General features: G+C 37.6%; 1 protein-coding gene across 2 annotated transcripts in view; it reads left to right on the top strand.

The window, feature by feature from the left end:
- The window catches only part of LOC149813527 (metacaspase-1-like), a 28,876-nt gene extending 6,894 nt beyond the window's left edge, over positions 1-21,982 (top strand). Inside the window, exons 2-5 of one of the 2 annotated variants that reach the window (XM_089992047.1) lie at positions 4,407-4,737; positions 9,208-9,328; positions 17,728-17,934; positions 21,485-21,982. In XM_089992047.1, coding sequence (XP_089848173.1) covers positions 4,407-4,737; positions 9,208-9,328; positions 17,728-17,934; positions 21,485-21,724 — 899 coding nt within the window. In that variant the 3' untranslated portion in view covers positions 21,725-21,982. Of the gene's footprint in view, positions 1-4,406; positions 4,738-9,207; positions 9,329-17,727; positions 17,935-18,042; positions 18,209-21,484 lie in introns of those variants that run through there. The other variant, XM_089992048.1, reaches the window with a different exon arrangement.
- The last annotated feature ends 297 nt before the right edge of the window (positions 21,983-22,279 follow it).

Here is a 22,279-nt window from a genome sequence, read left to right as displayed (position 1 = left end):
GCAAGTGAGAGTGATGGAGAGCGAGTGCCTGAGGAGTGAGGAGAGGTCGGAAGGCGTCGGCGTAAGCATCGGGGTTGTTGGAAGGCTTCAGGAGAAAAACTCGGGCAGGAGGAAAATTAGGGCAAAAAAAAATTGCCCTAATCCTCCTCCCCTAAGCCTTTTCATCAGGCATTTTTTTTGTCCAAAAAATGGATACAATCCAGGGTCCGGTTGACCGCACCGGGTGCCTCACCCGCACGTGCACCCGCGTCGCATCGCGTCGACGCAGGTGTGACACCCTGTCGGCCGAGTCCCTGTGACATAGATGACACCCTAAATGCATAATCCAAGTTCATGTTATTTAAAACAAATAAAAAATTGAAACCCTAATTCTTACATCATTAATCCACAAGGGGCTAACTCTCCGGTTTCCCTATAACTTGTGGAAAAGACAACTAGAATTCATCATTAGTCTACACTTCTCTATAAATGATTTTCAAATTTTTAGTCTTCGTTAGAATAAAGGTTGGGTGGATGAAATGGAAGAGTGCAACTGGAGTGTTGTGCGATCGTAGAATGCCATTGCGGTTGAAAGGAAAGTTTTATAGGACGACTATTAGGCCCGCTTTACTATATAGTACGGAATGTTGGGCTGCCAAGAGACATCATATTCAAAAAATGAGTGTAGCTGAGATGCGTATGCTGAGATGGATGTGTGGAAATACAATAAAAGATAAGATTCGGAACGAGGAGATACGTAAGAAGGTAGGCGTTGCACCCATTGAAAATAAGATGAGAGAGAATCGTTTACAGTGGTTTGGACATATTCGACGAAGGCCTAATGATGCTCCAGTTAGAAGGATGGAGAAATGGGAAAATATATTATTTAAAAGAGGTCGGGGTAGGCCTAGGAAGACATGGATGGAGGTGATAAGAAAGGATATAAATGCTTTGAACCTCACCGAGGACATGGCATTGGATAGAAATGAATGGAGGAGAAGGATTCATGTGGAAGACCCATAATGATTTTCTTTGTTGGTTCATATCGCCGACCCCAATTGTTTTGGGATGAAGGCGTAGTTGTTGTTGTTGTTAGAAAAATAAATTATTTTATATGTTTTATCTGTCAAAACTAGACCAATAGAAAGTAAAAAAATCTTAATTACATTATCAATAAAGTCCTAAATTGACTGATTATCCAAGCAAAATGATCTAAGTTCTTGAATAAGTTAATATATCTCATTCTCAAGCAACGATTACACCATAACACAACCGAACCCACAAAAACGAAGTAAAAAAAACACATATCTTTATAAAAAAAAGAACTCAAAAACTCTACAAAAACCCAAATAAATAATAAAAAGAATAAGTGATGACAACTTCGCTAGGAATCTTAGAATTTTACCTGAAAGATCTGACAGAGAGAGGAGGGTAGAACAGGGTGGGTGGGGTCAAGGGCATAGCCTTGGGGAGGGCAGAACATGGTGGGTGGGGTCAGGAGTGGAGGTGGAACAAGGTGGGTGGGGTCAGGAGTGGAGGTGGAACAAGGTGGGTGGGGTCAGGGACGGAGCTTCGTAGAGAGTGAAACAGGGTTGCTCGTGCTTGGGTTGGTGAGGACAGGGGCGGAGGCGGGTGGGTTCAGGTGACTCAGGCCATCAGGGGCGGAGGCGAGTGGGGTCAGCGAAGGCGAAACAACCTGGTTGGGGTCAGGACTCATGCGACTCAGGCTACGGAGCCTCACAGTGCCTGGGTGGGGTTAGCGACTCAACAACCGAGCCTCGCAGTCGCAGAGAGAGAGAGAGAGAGAGAGAGAGAGAGAGAGAGAGAGAGAGAGAGAGAGAGATCCTAAAAAGTCTAGGGAAAAATCAGGGAGGGAGGGGGGATTTAGTGAGAAGTTACAAAAGGGGGAGGGAGGATTGGGTCGGGCACCAGCACCAGTGCCCACCCTGACCGGGTCAGGGTGGGTACTGCCTATATCCCTCTTAAGGGATTTCTTCGGGTCAGGGTGGGCACGTGCCCACCCTCCCATGAACGTGGCTCTGCCATTGGCTATAAGAAAAATCCGTGAGATGATATGGAAAAATGTTTTTTTTAGAATGGATGGTATTTCGGGAACAAAGGCAAGACAAGGAGAGATAAGTTCTTCTTATGGATTAGATTGGGTGAAATGAATTAAGCATGTAAAAGATGTTTTTTGTGTTGAACTAAAGGAGAAAATGCGGCTTTTGAGGGGGATTCAACGATTGAATTTTGATATATTGTTATGGATGTTGAGGTCGACAAAAAGAGCGCCTTCTGGGGACATGACGCAAACTGTGGACAGATTTTGGAAAAGGGCCTTCTGTTGGCAGCTGCAGAAGGTAACCTACTTCTTGTGGGTTATCTGTTCTTATTCGGGACATCTTGGTTTTACTAATTACTTGAATTTTTTTGACTAATTGTTAGGTCCCACTTGAGGAATGCAGTATTTTTTTATGATTCTTGATGCTTATGTGGTAATAAGTTAATAAATAAATGGCACGGGCTTGATCCAGTTGCACTATTAATAATATCCCTACAACACCATACAATAACATAGCTTATATTACACAATAATGGCAATAGAAATGGAAATAAACTGCTTCTCTAACCTCAAATAGTTTGGAAAACGCTTGTTCACTCTAAGCTTCCGAGTTATCATATGAACCCTTTCTTTCTTATTTCTGTAGCAAATGTGTATCCCCTATCTGGTTTTCTTGTACATGTTTCAGTGACCGTCTCAATAACATTTTTCTTCATAAATTATGGAGTTTTCACATGCACACAATGTGTTTCCCCTATTTATCACAGCATTTGCAATGAGTGGAGGTCAGTCATCCTTTCTTCCACATCTTCTCAAGTGGTTGATGAAAAAATTTCACATTTTAATTTTCCGGAGGATATCAATATGTTAGTTGTTTCTTGGCTGTATTTCTCCCTTTGGAGGTACAGATCTAGTCAGCCACCATTCATGTATACAAAACCGTATGAAACTTTGATTTGGCTTCATTGTTTCATCATAGCTCCCTTTCTTGTTACCCGGACACTCCATTTTGCCCTCCGTACCCGTGTCCACACGCGTTGACACCCGGACACACCATTTTATGATCTGTACATACAAGTTTGTATTTAATTTATAATTTATAATTATATTCCAGTTTATAACTTTATATTTTCAGTATATAATATATATTTTAGATATAACATATATATTTAGATTATATTCAGTTTATTTTAAATTTATATATATATATATATATATATATATATATATATATATATATATATATATATAGTTGTGTCCCCATACCCACATTTTTTGGAATTGCCGTGTTGTACCCTCCGCACCCGCACCCGCACCCGCACCCCTACCCAGGTGACATAGCTCCCTTCCTAGGCTCAATCATATAGCTTAGGATCTTATCACACAATATGCTGTAACAGTTCTCTTAGTTTCATGAGTTAATGAATCTGGAACCTCAATGGACAATATAGGACATCTACATCACAACATGAAAGCATTGCTATGGGATGTATAGTATCCTAAAGTCAATTGTAATTTTTTTTGTATATCTTCCCTCATTTTCACCTGAAAATGCAACAGCAAACAATGACTGAACTTCATGTTTTTATTTGTCCATTGTGTCAATTAGGTTATTTGCGTTAGGCTATTTTCTGTATCATAATCAGGATATACTTGGGTATGATTAGCTTCTGATTTACCATAAAACCTCTATTGTACCTTGTGAATGTTCATAGTAGAGATCATCATGGTCCTGCTGCGCAATTGTTGTGCATAAGCTCTTCATCTTGATACCGTGTTTTTGTGATAGTTAGTCATCTTGTATTTCCATCACATGGTTGAACTGGGAATGAGTTTGCTTGTCATCTCTTGGGTTGTTGATCCGTAGTACTAAATTGGACCTAAGTTCATTTGGCTTCAGCCTTGTGTGCTCAAGTATAGTGGGTATATTGAATTTATTTTCTTATTGTAAATATTCAATTTCTTAATTATTGAACTTGTTTATTGTAGCTTTGTAGCATGGGCAATGCCCTTCTCGGTTGTGCTTTCCTCATTTATTTGCTATGTGAGTTTTTCTTTTTGTACTCTTTACTTGATTTTTCTGTGGTAACAGTTGTTACTCTGGATGGTATACAACCCCTAGTTGATGCTATTTGAAAGCTTTTTAATTGCCTAATGATATTGTTGATGATGTCTTTAATTTGACTATCCATGCTAGCTTAAACTTTTTGGGGTTTTCTTGACATTATGTATGTGAACTTGAATTAAATACTTTGCTGACGTTTCAAATGTTTCATTTTGGAAGGAACATATTATTTGTGGTTGACCCATTCTTGTCCTTTCCTTTTCCTTTTCTTTTTCTTTATTTTTGAAAGTTGATCTGCAGAAGAAGAAACAGATCCTTTTAAAATACCAACGAAACATAACTTGCGGATGGCAATATATTGGCTCGCGCAAGGCTGTCAACCAGGAGACTCATTGGTATTTCACTACTCTGGGCATGGTTCGCAGCAACGCAATTACAATGGTGATGAGGTTGATGGATATGATGAAACACTTTGTCCTTTGGACTTTGAAACACAAGGAATGATCATTGATGATGAAATTAATGAAACACTTGTCAGACCACTTCCTCGTGGTGCTAGACTTCATGCGCTTGTTGATGCTTGCCACAGTGGCACTGTCTTGGACTTGCCTTTCCTTTGTAGGATGGGTCGGTGAGTTTCTAATATCTTCTGCATATTGCATTTAGTTTTGATACTTATTTGTACCTTCATATGTTCTTGCTTTTATTTTATCCCCTTCCTCTTTTTAACCTATTCTATTGGTCTTTCTCATGTTTTTCCTGTGAAGCTTATTTCCCTATGTAACATAATGGTCAGGTGACCTATTTTATGAATCAAAGTAGTAAATCAAAAGGCCACTTAAAATTTTGATAACAATAAAATTAAGTGAAACCAACAACGGTGGGGCCTGTAATGACCCACTATCATGTAAAGCATAAACAGTAGAGCATGCAACTTTTCCGAAGTTAGAATTTGAGGCTCACTTTTCAATGGGTTAAGCTCATGGAATCTTGGTAGTTGGGGCATCAACTCTTTATCTATGTAACAAGCACTTCATTTAGCATGTGTATCCTTTGTCAGCATGTAGACACTGACATAGACACTGGACATGCTATGATAGTTCATGGAGAAACAAGAATGAGTTGCACATGGTTGATAAGGTACGCCTAATTTATTTTTATTTTTTTTATCCTTTAGTTTATTTATTTCAAATTTTCTTGAAATTTATCATCATATTGTTCACGAAATTGCACTTTTAAGGTGGTATTCAATCTTTATTGCTTTATATAGTGGTACACACCAATGTTGTAAGTATCGGATTGTATCTTACGATACGATACATATCGTTGCTTTGGGGAAAACGATATGATACACACCCATATCTCGATACAGGTGTGTATCGTACCTATATCAGGTGTATCATATGATACCACCCCTTGTATCCTACAGTACCGTATCGTACGGTATGATACACATCATTTTTTTTAATTGTATTTCATGAACTTGGTTATTTTGTTTTTGTTTATATAATATGTGAGTATGAGTCTTGTGGCATTCTTCTTGTGAGCTATGCATGCAATATTATCTATGATTCTATATTAGTTGATGTTTGATGATGTCTTATGTAGCTCATAGATACATAAATATGATTTTATTGGTGTATTTTGTGCAATTCATCATTGTTTCATGAGTTATATTTTTTTTAGAATCTTTGTTAATTTTTTCTGATTTTTTTTTAGTTTTTTTAGAATTTTTGGAAATTTTTTGTTAATTTTTTCTCATAGTCACCTATATTGTTTAAGTCTTTAGGGTTTTTTCTTGGCAAGGGTTTTTCTAGGAGAGATTTTCAATAAATTTTTTTCTCTGGAAAATCTCGGGAGTTTTAAAAATATAAAAAATAATGAGAAATATAGGGAAATAATAGGTATTCTGGAAAAAATATAAGGAAATAACTTTGAAAAGATTCCACAATACAAAAAAAAATAAAAGAATGGGCTTAAAATATATAAAAATAAGTTTTTTTTTCAAAAATATTGTGATAATATCACAATATTATCGTGATATTTTTGTTTCTGGCAACATTTTGAAAATATCATGATATTTTGCTGATATTAACGGCTGACCTGAATTTGCCAATATTATTGTGATATTTTCAAAATATCGGTGATATTGGTGATATCGTGTATATATATATGTGTGTGTATGTAGGTACTATATATAATCTTATGTCATGCCTTTATTGTGATAAATGTTCCCTCATAAATTGTAGTCTATACCAGGGTTACCGGAAGCGCCTAGCTAAAAGGGGAAGCGCGAAACGTCGTGCTTCCGAAGCGTGGGGGGAAGCGTCCCCCTTTTTTGGGAAGCGTGCTTCCCTTTAATGGGGGACGCATTTCCCTTTAATGGGGGACGCGCTTCCCATCATGCTTCCCCCTCGCTTCCCCTATTTTTTCAATTTTTTTGTATTTTTTATTTTTTATTTTTATTTTTTCCGCTTCCCCCTCGCTTCCGAGACGCTTCCTAGGTCGCTTCCGAGACACTTCCCGAATCGGTCCTAAGTGGTCCCACGCTTCCCCGCTTCCTAAAATTTTGAAAGTGCCTAGCTTCCCGCTCCCGCTTCCCGCTCCCGCTTCCCGTATCGCTTCCCGCTCCCGCTTCCTCAACTGGCAACCATGGTCTATACCACGTTCTCCCTCCCTCTCTAAATGACATGGCGATTATGTGAGTGTTTATCGCATGGTTAATCTGTTTTTTATGTGCATCCAAAGAGGATAGTCATCCTGTACAGTTGAGTGCATTGTGTAGGTGATGTGTTTTTTCAGGACCACTTGATACCAGGTTGGCTTCAAATTTGTTAGGATGCCACCATTTTTCATGTATGGTGGCACCCAGAGATGTTCACTCATGTTGGTAACATGGCAATCATCAGAAAGCGTTAGAGTGTACTGCACATGCTATGCACCCATGTGTATAGAATCATGGCACAGACATAAACAGGGTTGCGTGTCTGTATGTGTATGGGTATATGCATGTGTGCACATGCCTGTATTGCAAGAATCCTGATTTCCGATTGCCACATTGGAGGTACACATTCACCTACAAAGCACCTTTAAAGGGAAAAAATTCTAGACCTCTTAATAGGAAATAATGGCATGTGCTTCCATTGCGTGGCCTAGTGAAAGCCTGGATTGAATGGGCTCTTTCAATTCAGTGGATTTGGGTTTTTGCTTTTGTGCCAACTGTAATGAAGTACGCGGAATTACAAATAACAAAAGCGCAAAGCACATACAAGTCCAATAATGAACAATTACAAAGAAGATAGACAAGTACTCAAGTGCACATATAAAAGTCCACTAAGGGACAATGGCTAACAAAAAGTGAATAATATTGAATAGTGAAAGGAAAAGGAATGCTTAACATATGGGGATTACTCCCCTATTTAATCGCAAAAAGAGAGGGGGAGACCATTGGGAGCTCCCCTTCATAGAGTCGTTGGGGAGGGGGCCCCAATGACTCTATGGAGTAGGGGGTCCAATGTGAATAAAAGGGAAAGAAAAAAGAAAAAAAAGGTAAACTAAGAAAAAGAAATAAAATAGTTGTTTCTAATAAACAACTATTTTTACATGTAAAAAGGAAAAAATGCCCCTATTGGGCAATCTATTATAATACAGGTTTATATATATATATATATATATATATATATATATATATAAAACCAAGTTGTGTAACATGAGTACTTCTACCAGCCTTTCATACCCGCATTGGTACTTGGGATATGGGTTAACTGAGTTTTATTTAGGCTTGTCTCGACCCACTTTTTCAGGATCCAATCAATGTGTAGTAAACACTTGGAGTCAAAAGAGTCCAATGTCAAGTATGCTTTTTTATTATTAATTGTCAGCTAATCATATCTCTAACATTTTTTGGAGCTTTAGTTCATATTCACTGTCTACAACTCCATGTGTTTCTATGTAACACAAACTCTTCTAACAGGGCACTGCACCCACACCCATGCAGGTGCGGCACTTGGACACGGCTTCCTTTGTGTCAGGTGAAGTCAACCACACTGAGGTCTATTTTTATCCAAAAGTAGATTCAATTAACCCTAACCAAGTCCAGTTTTCTCTCTCTCTCTCTCTCTCTCTCTCTCTCTCTCTCTCTCTCTCTCTATATATATATATATATATATATATATATATATATATATATATATATATATATATATATATACACACACATAAATGCACACACATACACGTAGTGCTAACTCAAAACTGTTAAAAATTATATTTATATATATACCCTCCACGCACCCCCGCACCCAAGCTTTTTTAAAGCGCCGCACCCTCACCCGCACCTATGTGACATAGATGTGTTTGTATAACATTTTGTAAAATATGTTACAGTTGTGCATTTTTCTGTGTTTGTATATGTACCCCCTACCCATCCTTTTAGAAAATCCCATGTCGTGTCCCGTATCTATGTGACAGTGCCAAGGCTTTTTGTTGCACTTCATTTTCTTTGCTTATTCCTTGTTCTTTTCTGATGTGTGGTTTCTGCTGTTCTGGTATAAATTTTCCTTTGTTGTATGAAAAATAAAAGAAGAAAAAAGGAGAAAAAAATTCATATGCTTGTAGGGAAAACTAATACAAGGTTATCATCTTCTTTAAGAGAGAAGCAAGTCTAATCGGCTATTCTCTTTTTTTTTGCTCTATTATATTTGATATGTCAATTTTTATTTCGTCCTGTGAAAAAATGGAAAAGAGAGCATATCTAGTTCCTGGTTATGCACCTGAATGATGAATCACATATGTAAATATTCTCTTTTTTATTTGTTTCCTTGCAAGAGCATTTTGTTTTTTTTTCTTACAAGGAGAATATGCAGCAATTATTCGTTTTTGTGCTTACATGTCTGAGTGTGTGTGTGTGTCTCTGTGCTTGTGTGCATGTGTTGGTATGTGCTTGCATGTGTTTGTGTGTTTTATTGGTCAGACCTTTATATTTGAGTCTTTCAAAAGAATACCATTTTGTTTGCATTTTCATTGGTTGTCAGGATGTAACATCTTAGAGTTTTTGACTGGCTTAACGAATGTCAACATTGTCTTCTTTTCACGTGCGTAGAAGTGGACGGTATGTGTGGGAGGACCATCGTCCTCGATCAGGTGTGTGGAAAGGTACAAGCGGTGGTGAGGCCATTTCAATTAGTGGTTGTGATGATCATCAGACCTCCGCAGATACTTCGGTACTTTTCATGCTGACCTGTTCTCTTAGAATTCTTTCCCCATTTTCCATTTTTGCATTTTGCTTCTATATGTATTCTAATTGGTAATGAGTTTTTTTATTGCAGCTTATGCTTCTTCAAGTAATCCTTATGAAATCAGCATACTTTTAAGCATATTAAAATTAAAAAGTGCATCTAAAGGCTTGTTAATTGTTACCCAGGACATATTTTGTTTACTGATCTAGAATTTTTGCAATAGCATCTTAAAATTTATCTAGTTCACAAACATTGCCGTGTTCTTCGCTTTATCTGCTGCATTAAAAAATCTACTTACGATCTTTACTATCCATTTCTATTAGGTGGAAGTTCTCATAAATATGGCCCACAGTTTTCATAAATATTTAAGTATCAGAAAATCATATTTTTTATTGAAAAAACACAATGCATGTATCAATTCTTAGCAAATGGGCTATGCCGAACACATCTGCAGGGTCAGATTTGCAAAAAAATGCCAGAATTGCCTCATACACAGTTTGTGTGTATGGTTGTATGCACCCACTCCCAACTCATATATATAGTTCTCATAATTTATTGGCAAAAGAATATCTCGGAAGATTTTAAAAAATCTATTTTTTTTCTGGGGAAGATAAAATCTCCGTAAGTTAAAAAATATTTTAAATAAATATGTAATAGCTAGTAAAGAAATATTATATGTTAAAATAATAAAATGTTACTAAAAATTGGAATAAGTTAAATAAGTAAAACATTTGTATTTGATTTAGGTTGATCATGTAACATGCAAAAGAATAGTCCCATATCAAGTAGGTGGAGGAGGGAGTGACCCTCCTCTATTTAAGGGACCCCTTCCCTTTCCTTTACAATGGGGTGCTCCTCTCTTAAGGTTCATTATTACAGTTTTTGAAAAGTAGCCAAGCAAAAGGTCTAAGTTGCCCTTAAAGAAAAAAGAATGATTTATATATTTTGAATGTGTAAAGTTGCGATAATATCACAATATCATTGCGAGAAATTAAAAAGTGGCGAGATGTTAAAAATCTCGGGATATTATCATGTTTAATACATCTTCTATATATCGTGTGATTTTTCATCTCGAGATATTTGTGAATCTATCTATCTATCTATATATATATATATATATATAAGGGTTGGAGTAAGGCAGCAATGTGGGGTGTGTGCAGAGTTACCGGAAGCTTCTTAGATAGGTGGGAAGCTCGCTTCCCGGAAACTCGCTTTGGAAGCACGATACTCCTCGCTTCCGTAACTTGATAAGAACCTTGATTCCCTCACGCTTTTCCTATGCTTTCCACACGCTTCATCTATTCTTCTTATGTGTTATCTTACTCAACTTTTCATGTTTTTTATGTGTTTTCTCTCACTCTTCTCATTCACTTCCATGTGCTTTCTCTAAATTGGTAGTCATCATTTTTAGATTTTGTTAAAAATTCTTACACTAACAAATCATGAAATTTAATATTAGTCACTTTTATTTTAGTTTTTATTTGTTTTCCATTTTTATTCCCATTCGATTCTTTTATTTCTTTTTCTATCCCTAGTTTCCCGCATCCTATACATTTTAAAATTCATCGCTTCTCACTTCTGCTTCCCGTATCGTTTTCTACTTCCGCTGTATCAGCAACCACAGGGGTAAATGAGGGTTATCCATACGTATCGAGGTGGACAGTCTATATTTTGCTGGAGATTTTAGACCATCCTCCTGCTGGACGCCCCCCATATATATATATTTTAGAATCACGTCTGAAGGGTATTTTTAGTATTTCCATTTTATGTATTTTGTTGTAATATGTTACATACCAAAAGGGTATTCTTGTAACTTATCCATGTATTCGCAACATAATATATAAACAAGAGGGACGTCCCAGCTAGGGCACGACCTCCCGTTCATCTCCTTTCTTTTCTTTTCTCTCTATTCTTTGTGTAACAGGGCACGCAGGCCAAGGAACGCTGCAGCCTTCACATGGTATCAGAGCGGGTCGAGGCAAACATCAAGTCGTGATCTCCTTCCTCATTTCTTTCTGAATCTGGTCACGTTAGACCATATCCTTTCTCAGGTCACGTCAGATCCCTTCTTCTTTCCTGCTCACGTTGGACCAGATTTCATCCTCTTCACCTTTTTTTTTCCTCTCTATTTCTCTCTAAATCTTGTCACGTTAGACCAGATCTAGCATCTCTTTATTTCTTTTTGAATCTGGTCATGTTAGACCAGATCTCTCTCTTTTTTTTTAGGTCATGTCAGACCAGATCTCCTTGTTTCTTTCTTGTTTCACGTCTCAACAGATTTGATCCCATGAGATCAGATCTATTACTTCTTTCTAACTTATTTCAATCTTCTTTACTTTCTTAAACTAAGTCTTGGTTGTTTTGCTACAGATCTGACCAGACATCCCCTCTCAGCGTGAAAGCTCCTTTCTTTTCTTTCTTCATTCACGTTTTTCTTTCTTAAACCCAAACAAAGATTTTGACCCAACAAGCCCTTGATTAGATTTTGGCCAAGATCAAGTAGTCATCAGACTACACACACTTTTCTGAGTCCACATGTAAGAAAAAAAAAACCTGTGTGAACAGTCTCGGATTTTGATTCAGTTTAATTCTTCGAATGCATATTCTGATTTTATTTTCATTTTTTGTCACTATCTTATTCCATTTCCAATGTCTTCTCATCAGACTACACACTTTTCTGAGTCCACAGGTCAGAAAAAAAAACCTGTGTGAACAGTATCGGATTCTGATTCAGTTTAATTCTTTGTATGCATATTCTGATTTTATTTTCATTTTTTGTCACTATCTTATTCCATTTCCAATTTATCATTCTCTCACTCCCTCATTTCTTAACCAACTTGTTACTAAAAAGTTGGACGAAACCAATTTCATAACTTGGAAAAAGCAGATTATTCCATTCGTCTACCGTCATGACCTGATGGGATACCTCAATGGATCCACGACTGCCCCCTTGGAATTCATGCTAGTTACCAAAGAAAAATCAAAGGAAAATATAAAGGAGACAGCAGATTTCCACTCCTAAGGTATACCACTTCAAGTCTAAATTTGGAGTGTTGAAGTGAGGAAACTGCAATGTAGCAGATTTTCTCGATCGAGTAAAGTCTATCACAGATTAGTTGGCAGCTATAAGGAGTCTTGTGACAGATGAAGATGTGTGCAGTCAGACACTTCGTGGATTGGGTGATGAATATAATATGTTCAGAGCGATATATACGGGTCTCGAGAAAAGAGGTGACTTCAACAAGCTTAGATCCATGTTACTTGAATTTGAATCAAACTTTGGTATTTCATCAAAGAAAGAGGATCTGCATCCAAATCATGAGGTGATGATGGCTGCCACCTCAAATCGGGGACGAGGAAGAGGCCGTAATCAATATGATAACAAAAATGCAGGGATTCTTCATAATCCTCATGCTTCTAACATGAATGAAATCGTCAAAATATAATATGTCAGATGTGTGGTAAGCGGGGACATACGTGCTTAGATTGCTATTATAGATATGTCCCAACATATCGCCCTCCTACTGTTACTTCTCCAGCCTACTTTCGTCGGTTTGCACCTCAGATCAGCTACGAGTGGGGGAAGAGGTCCACGACCAACATCCTTTAATGCAGCCACAGGGTCTGGATCTTCTTTCCTTCCGGGGCATAATCAGGATATGGACTCCTTGAGTGCCTCCTTTTCTCAGATTGACATGCGTGGCACTGGAAATTACTATGGATCCCCTTGGTCAGTAGAAGCCTATCAGCAACCCATAGCTCCTATTAGCTCACCATGGCTTGTCCCTTCAGAACAGCCCACCTGGACAACCTCTTCTACTTCTCAGACCCCACAGCTGAGTGTTTGGTTTCTAGATTTAGGTGTTGCACACCATGTCACAGGTGATGCTGGTAAGTTCACAAGTATTGTTCCTTATCTTGGTAATGGGAAAATTGCCACTGGTGATGGAAAAGCACATTCCATTACCCACATTGGAACCGCCACCCTTCACACTCCCTATGGTCTCTTTCATCTTCCAAATACCTTTTTTGTTCCTAATATTAAGCGTAATCTTGTTTCTGTGTCCCAACCTACTGATCAATCTAACTCTTGTATTTCTTTCTCTTCTTCTTTTGTCTCTGTGAGGGACATTTACACGAAGTGGAACCTCGTTGAAGGAAAGAGATTCATAGGGTTTTTCGTCCAATGAAGCTCCTATTGGTCGTCCTCAAATTCTCATGTCGGATGAGGTTATCTCCAATAATGATGTCTTATTGTGGCACAAACGATTGGGTCATTGTAACTCTACCTTGAAATTTTGTGTAATAAAGGGCTTATTCCTTTAAAGAATAAGTCCAGTGTTCATTCCATGTCATGTGTTCAATGTCGAGTCTATAAGATCCATGAGCTCCCGTTTAGTGTTTCTAATAAAAAGAGCTTCATTTCTACTTGAGTTAATACATTCTGATGTTTTGGGTCCTGCACCCATGATGTCATTGTCTAAATCTCGTTTCTATGTAATTTTCATGAATGATATTTCTCATTATACTTGGATCTATTTTTGAAAACCAAAGACCAAGTATTATTTGTCTTTCAAATTTTAAAAACCTTTATCGAAAATCAATTTTCTCGCAAAATATTGCGTTTCCGTAATGATGGTGGTGGTGAATATGTGTCTGTGCCTTTTTCTAATTACCTAGATGCTCATGGAATCAAACGTGAGTTATCTTGCCCAGAGTCTTCTCAGAAGAATGGGGCGGCTGAAAGGAAACACCGACACATCTGAAACAACACTTACTCTTATGGAAGAATCCAAAATTCAGTTAAGTTTGTGAACTGAGGCCTTTCACACGCCACTTTTTTTATCAATCATGCCTCTTACACCTCTTCGTGGGTACTCCCCTTATTTTATGCTTTACGGACAGCAGCTTGATTATTCCCTTTTATGCACCTTCGGCAGTCGATGTTTTGTGCATGTGCATAATTTCTTACGTGATAAGCTTTCACCTAAGGCGCAAATATGCAAATTTGTTGGATATGATGATGTATACAAAGGATATCGGTGCTAAACCCTACATTGGGTAAATTAATTATTTTGAGGCATGTTACCTTTCATGACCATGAGTTTGATGCTGCTAGCAATGACAACCATCATTCTAGTCCAATCAGTTAACATGAGCGACTCTTGATCTTCTAGCCATCAAGTGTCTCACCGAGCCCAGAAAAACCAACAGCCAATGGGCAGACAAGTGATACAATGCCATCACCTATATGTGCTAATCATAATGCTGCAAGCACTCTTCCCAAAGGTGCAAACCAGTAACAACCACGTTCTTCCTTCACCTTTTTATCCCCAAACATATCACCAGCGTCATCATAGTTTGATGCTGCTAGCAATGACCCTACATTGGGTAAATTAATTATTTTGAGGCATGTTACCTTTCATGACCATGAGTTTGATGCTGCTAGCAATGACAACCATCATTCTAGTCCAATCAGTTAACATGAGCGACTCTTGATCTTCTAGCCATCAAGTGTCTCACCGAGCCCAGAAAAACCAACAGCCAATGGGCAGACAAGTGATACAATGCCATCACCTATATGTGCTAATCATAATGCTGCAAGCACTCTTCCCGAAGGTGCAAACAAGTAACAACCACGTTCTTCCTTCACCTTTTTATCCCCAAACATATCACCAGCGTCATCATAGTGTTCCACACGAAGGTGTTGCTCACTTTCCTAATGCTGATCAGATTATTCTTGCTGCTCCTTCACCTGGGCTGTTAGATTCTACCCCTTCTACTATAGCTGAACCTGCAAATGCACTTCAATCAAATCAACCTATAAGGTCTGCCCGAATTAGACATCCACTGCAGTGTTGGGTGAGCTATGATTCTTTTTATGCTGAGTTTCATACTTTTGCTGCATCCATCGATTCTGGTCAAGAACCCAAATTTTATCATGAAGCTCGACAACATCTCAAGTGGGTTGAGGCCATGAATGAAAACATTTCAGCTCTCCATAAGTGTGATACGTGGGAAGTAGTGCCTAGACCCAACAATAAGAATGTCGTTGGGTCTACAAAATTAAATATAGGGCCGATGGCAACATTGAGAGATATAAAGCAAGGCTGGTGGCAAAGGGGTATACACAAGAATATGGCTTGGATTTGAATGAGACATTTAGTCTTGTTGTACGAATGGGTACTATTCTTCTAGTTTTGTCGCTTGCCACTATGTATGGATGAAATCTTACTCAGGTGGATGTGAAAAATGCATTCCTTCATGGCTTCTTATACGAAGAAGTGTACATGGAACACCCTCCTGGATATCCTGAGGCCAATACCAAGACCATAGTACTTCGCTTAAGAAAGGCTATATACGGTTTGAAGCAAGCATCTCGTGTATGGTTTGACACTTTTAGTGTTGTTGTTAAGTCTCTAGGTTTCGTTCGAAGTCAATGTGATTACTTGTTATTTATTCATTCCGATCAGTTTCATGTTATTATCGTTCTTGTCTATGTCGATAATCTTGTTATTACAGGCAGTGATCCAAGCAAAATCACACAATTGAAGTCAATGCTCAATAAGCAGTTCCATATGAAGGATTTAGGTTCTTTACGGTATTTCATTGGCACTAAGGTTAATCAAACTAGCAACTCTCATTTTATTTCAGCGCATGTATGCTCTGGACATTCTTTATTGTTTTGGGATGACAGATTGCAAACCAGTTCCCACTCTCATTGCAGTGTGAAATTGGTTGATGATGATCCTCAGGATCCTATGTTGTCCCATCCAGAGCAATTCAGAAGCCTCATTGAAGCCCTTTAGTATCTTACATTCACGAGGCCCGACTTAGTATATGCCACCAACCAAGTCTCCAGATTTATGTAGTCACCCTGTCTCAGTCACATGGAAGCGGCAAAAAGAATTATGTGTTATGTGAAAGGCACAATGTCTTGTTTATAAAAGGCATCTTCCCAGGTCTCATGATGGTTTGACACTTGTTGTTCTCACTTACTCCAATGCAGAGTGGGCTAGTGATCCTCGTCTTTCTGGGACAACACCTTGTTTCTTGGTTGAACCGACGACAAAAAACTGTTGCACGATCTAGTACCAAAGCAGAGTATCGTGTCATGGCAGTAGTAACGACATAAGTGTTATGGACAAGACATTTGCTATTCAATCTACGTCAATGGATTTCCCAATCACTTCTCTACTGCGATAATAGAAGTGCAGTAATCATTGCCACCAATCCCATGCAACATGGCAAAATGAAACATGTGGAGATTGATAACACTTCGCCCATGAAAAGGTTGAAAGTAAAGACATTCGTCCGATGTTTCTTCAAGGTGAAGACCAAGTAACGGATCTTTTCACCAACCCGCTCTCCTTCTTGCGTCATTGATTCCTTAAGAGCAAACTGTCCATGGTCATTCAAGACCCATGCACAGTTTGAGGGGGGCTGTTTGAATCACGTCTGAATGGTATTTTGGGTATTTTCAGTTTATATATTATGTTGTAATATGTTACATACCAAAAGGGTACTCTTGTATCTTATCCATGTATTCTCAACATAATATATAAACAAGAGGGATGTCCCAGCTAGTGCACGACCTCCAGTTCATCTCCTTTTCTTTTTTCTCTATTCTTTGTGTAACAAGGGCATGCAGGCCAAGGAATGCTGCAGCCTTCACTATATATATATATATATATATATATATATATATATATATATATATATATATATATAGAGAGAGAGAGAGAGAGAGAGAGAGAGAGATGGAACATGTACAGTTTGTCAAGTTTGGCTCGAGCTTGAGCCTTCTACGTTTGAATGAGCTGAGCTCATTAGAGCTTGGCTCAGTGTGCAGCCCTAATCATGCATCCTATTGATGATGAAAGAAATGATATGGAATGAAACCATAGCTTCGTTTTTGAGTGTCATAGTGATCAAGGTCTAGCAAATCCGTCATCATTCCTATAGGCACCTTTCTCTTCCTTTCCCTTGTCCTAGAAAATTACTGATAAATTGGCCATGTGGATGGCAAGAAATTTGGTGCATAGTGCACCTCTATCCTTAGATGCTAACAAGGGGAAACAGGTCACAGATCTGGGATCAACTTTGTTGTGCTAATGAAGGATCTGTCCCTTGTTAGATGGCAGCTAAGCATGTTTTTGGAAATGAAAGGGAGGGGCGCAAATTGTCACTACAGTTTTGGTTTCTTATGTTTTGTCTTGCCAGTTACTGTTGCTTTTCCTGGATCTGTCATTTTTTTTTAGTGTATTCACCCCATTTATTCATCTGCTTTTTAACCAAATATGGTTGATCTGTCTTATGATGCATCCCTACTTACACGTCTGGCAAATCTTATACTTATCAAGGCATATCTTATATGGTACCAGGCTCTTTCCAGAATTACTTCTACAGGCGCCATGACGTTCTGTTTCATTCAAGCAATTGAGCATGGAGCTGGAACAACATATGGTAACCTACTGAATGCAATGCGAACTACAATACGCAACACAAACACAGGAACTAGTGGTGATTCTGTTTCAACCCTTCTAACAATGCTTGTAACTGGTGGAAGCGGAGCCGGTGGGCTGAAGCAGGTGATAAGCTAGCATAATATATATGATTGATTTTCAGTTTTTCTTACTAAGTTGTAGTTTTTGTTTTCTAAGCAGTCTAAGCTTGTATCCTCTCTTTTTCTGATTCAGGAGCCGCAGCTGACTTCCAATGAAACATTTGATGTGTACTCAAAGCCATTTTATCTGTGATTTAGATATTTAGTTTGCCTAGAGGATCCAATTTCGTGACATCCATGCCTTTTGTAGATTCGGTTTGAGTGCAAACTGTTTTCTTTTCTTGATCATGTCTTCAACTGAGTGCCTTGGCCAGTCTGTTTTAGTATTGCCCATTCTTATGTATATGTTTATTATGATTGTTGCTGTGGCAGGTTGTACTTTGGTATGTTGATGTTGTACAAGGAGATGGCCACCAGGGTTGATGAACCTTATATATATATATATATATATATATATATATATATATATATATATATATATATATATATATATATATATATATATAATTCCTTTATCATACTTGGCCTTCTGTCCAAGAATACGTTCTCTGTAAATTTGATATTTATACTGTTTAATTCCAGAGTTGTTTTTGACCATCATGTTCAGATGGGCATCACCCATTTTCATTTTGTTTTTTTATAATCCAATGAAAAAAAACCCATCACTGACCGTACATTGGCTGGCCTGCACTTGGTAAAACCCTCGAGGCCCACTGGGGAGTACACCCATCTTTGACTTGCGGCAAGGGACTCCACCTGTGGGTTTCGAACTTGTGGTGTCCCCGTCAACTTGGTGACATTCACAAGTCGCCCCTACCAGATGAGCGGAGCCCTTGTGGGCTTTAATTTGGTTATTAGACACGATTAAATCATGATAAAGGAGCTATGAGATTTTAGGTCTAAGTTTTGCATTGGTGGACCAACATTGCAATCTGGGAGAACGAAGCCCTTGTAAGCTATGTAATGTTCTATTCAGGGGTCTGTTTCTCTGCAAACTTCTTTGTCACATTAGTGTTATCAGATCGTTTTATAACTTGAAAATGTGTGGTTAGTGTTGGTAATTGGTGCTTAATGCAGGAATGAAAATCTGGTCCAGCCCTTTTTTAGGAATTGGGTTCTCAGGTTGTTTAGAAAGTCCGATGAACAATCAATGTTCAGTCACAACTTGATGGAAGTTTCTGGATGCTCTTTAACCAGATCATGGCCTTCTTGGTAACTCCACATGCAGTTGAGGTATCATGGATGTTTAAGTGCAAAAGCATTTTCATGCTGCCTGGTAATGGGATGGAAACTTTGTCAAGAGCATAGTGTTTATATATATATATATATATATATATATATATATATATATATATATATATATATATATATATTCTGTTAAGTAGGGATGGCAGTGGACCTGGGTGGGGATGGGGTACGTGATGAATTTTAACCTCCACCCCCATCTCCATCCCCGGTCCAAACGGGGGTGAGGCGGGGCGGGGCCCCATTTTCCCTTGGTCTATAGTCATCCCCTGAAGGATTGGGGACAGGGCGGAGACGGGGACGGGGTGGGGCGGGGATGAGGCGAGGTGGGGAAAAGCGTAAGTCCATCCCCGCACGAGGATAGATTTTAACCTTCATCCCCACCTCCATCCCCGTTTCATGCCCTTCATCCTCAGTCCAAACGGGGTGGGGCGGGGCAGGCCCTTGTTGTCCCCCGGTCCACTGCCATCCCTACTGTTAAGTGCAATGCTCTTCAAGGGTATTTTAGTCTTTGTAATAGACTGTTTATTAGAAATAGTTTTTTATTATTATTTTTGCCTTTTTTGTATTTTTATTTTTGCCTTTTTTGTATATTTTTATTTTGAGCATGGGCTCTATGGTCAAAAGACCATCCTCTCTATTGAGAGCTCCCCAAGGCCCATTACTTGTATAAATAAAGGTTTTTGCCCCTCTCTTGTAACCTATGTTTTTCTTAAACATTTTTATTCAACAAAGACAAAATTTTTACATTCTTGTGTTTTGTTTAGACTCTTTGAAGTCTTTGTTTGCACTTTGTGTTTGTGTAGTGCTTTAGTGCTTCTTGTATTGTCCTTTCTTAGACTTGTGTATGTGCTTGCACTTTGTTTTGTAATTCTACTTACTTCGTTACATGGTATCATAGCCATAGTGCTCTTGATATTGTGAAAAGTGGTCATCAAGTGTTCATGTTCGTGGGAAAGCATTCAAAAGTGTTTGTGTGATAATGGTGTTTGCAATGACTCAAGTGAATGTGTTCTTCCACACTTCTCTTTCTCTCTTTTTTCTTTCATTCAAAATGAAACATGATAACAAAATTGAATTTTCTTTCAAGCTTAATGGCTCCAACTACATTATGTGGGCATCTGCTGTGGAGAATAACATCAAAGAAAAGAAGCTTTGGGCATATCCTGAGCCTCAACTCAAGCTCACCAAACTAAAAGGAGGTCAAGAGAAGGCTCTAAAAGGAGATGTTTGAAATAAGGCTATTGAAGATCATCAATTTAAGGTAGAAGATTGAGAGTAATTATGTAAAAATTCTTATATAGTTTATGAAGAATATTGAGCTTAAAATATGTGACAATATTATAAAATTTCATATAGCTAATGAGGCATGATTCTTTATGATGGGTATGTATACTAAAAAAAATCTTATAAGACAATACTTTTTGCAAGAAAAGATTATGACTACTAAGCAAAGAGACTTGAGTATTCGAGAGTTTTTAGTGCTCTATCCTCTCTATGAGATGAATTGATACTTTTGGAGCTTAAGTAGGTTGTTATTGAAGATGTGAAACTTAGGCATCAACAAATAAAAAGAAAATAATTTTTTCAATTCTTATATAGATTTCATCCCGAATATATTCTCCATACATTTATAATTCTTCTCTTAGAAGATGCAGGTGTCGAAATATGCCAAGAAGAAACTCATCTTAGTATGATTGAAGGAGGAGATGAAGTGTTAGCGGTGTCTAAACTCGACAACCATGTTAAGTCTTACAAGACTTCACACTTTGGGAGCCATAATAACTATAGTGAAAGTAGAAAAGTAGAAAAGTCATTTATCACCCAGAGATACATAAAACCCAATTGTCGCAAGCTCAATGATACCTCTAAGTACAAGGTGGCTTTTATTGAAGAATCCACATCAAAGAGGAAAGAATCAATTAAAAGAATAGGAGATTCTAAAGACTCATTCACTCTTTCTCAACTATCAAAAGCACTTCAACAATTACTCAAATCTTCATCAACTTCAGTTGTCGCGATAGCTTCATTATCTCCTCCAAATATGTGTTATTGGATTATCGATTCAGAAGCTTTCTTTCATATGAAACCACATGAGAGTGTTCTATCTATTATATGCACTAATTCAAAATTATCTTATGTTGCTATCGCCAATTGAATATCTTTATAAATAAAAAATATTGAAGCCTTAGACTCTAAAAATTCTAAAAAATTATGTGTTTCAAAAGTTAGGGTGGTTCCAAAATTGAATTAAATTTTTTTTTTCAGTTTCTTAAATTTTTTACCATGAATGTGAAATCTCTTTCTCATCTAAGGGTTGCTTTGTGCAGGATCTCCGATCCAGGAAGCAAATTGGGCAAGGCCATAGGAGGGGATCTGCTCTACTTCATGGACTCTTTAAATCTTCTTTCAAAATTATTTTTGTAATTATATTCAAAATAAAGATATTGAAACTTGGCATAAAAAGACTTGGACATCCAAGTTATTCAAAGATGTTCTCTTCTCCTTTGAAAAAAATGTTTGTAATGAAAAAGATCTCATTTGCAAATATTTTATCCTTGAAAAGATGAAATATATTCTATTTTCTAATAGAACCTTTGTTTATAAGTAACATTTTGAATTAGTGTATTCAAATGTATGAGGACCTTCTTCGATCGTATCAAAAGGGGGTTACTCATATCATGTTACATTTATTGATGATTTCACTAGATATATGTGGGTTTACTTCCTTGATTTCAAATCCTATGTATTTTTCTGAAAGAATTTCATATGTTTGTCAAAAATCAATTTCAAAGCAATATTTTCATTCTTAGATCTGAGTGGGGTGGTGAATATGTGTTTAATAAATTTTAAAATTATTTAAAACAAAATAAAATTTATCATAAAAATCTTGCCCAAGAACTCTTCAACAAAATAGGCTAGCCGAAAAAAATATAAATATGTTATGGAAACTGCTAGGACCTTATTTCTAAAGATATTTGAAAGAATTTTTGGGCTGAGGTCATTCTAACATCAACCTATTTGATAAATATAATGCCCTCATCATCTTTACAAAATATGTCTCTATGTGAAAAACTATTTGAAAGAACACCTGATTTTAAGCATTTATGAGTTTTTTATTGTTA

The sequence above is a fragment of the Nuphar pumila genome, chromosome 16, assembly GCF_984573655.1.
Source record: "Nuphar pumila chromosome 16, dmNupPumi1.hap1.1, whole genome shotgun sequence".
NCBI classification, from domain to species: Eukaryota; Viridiplantae; Streptophyta; class Magnoliopsida; order Nymphaeales; family Nymphaeaceae; genus Nuphar; species Nuphar pumila.
This window is presented reverse-complemented; position numbering and strand designations above follow the sequence as displayed.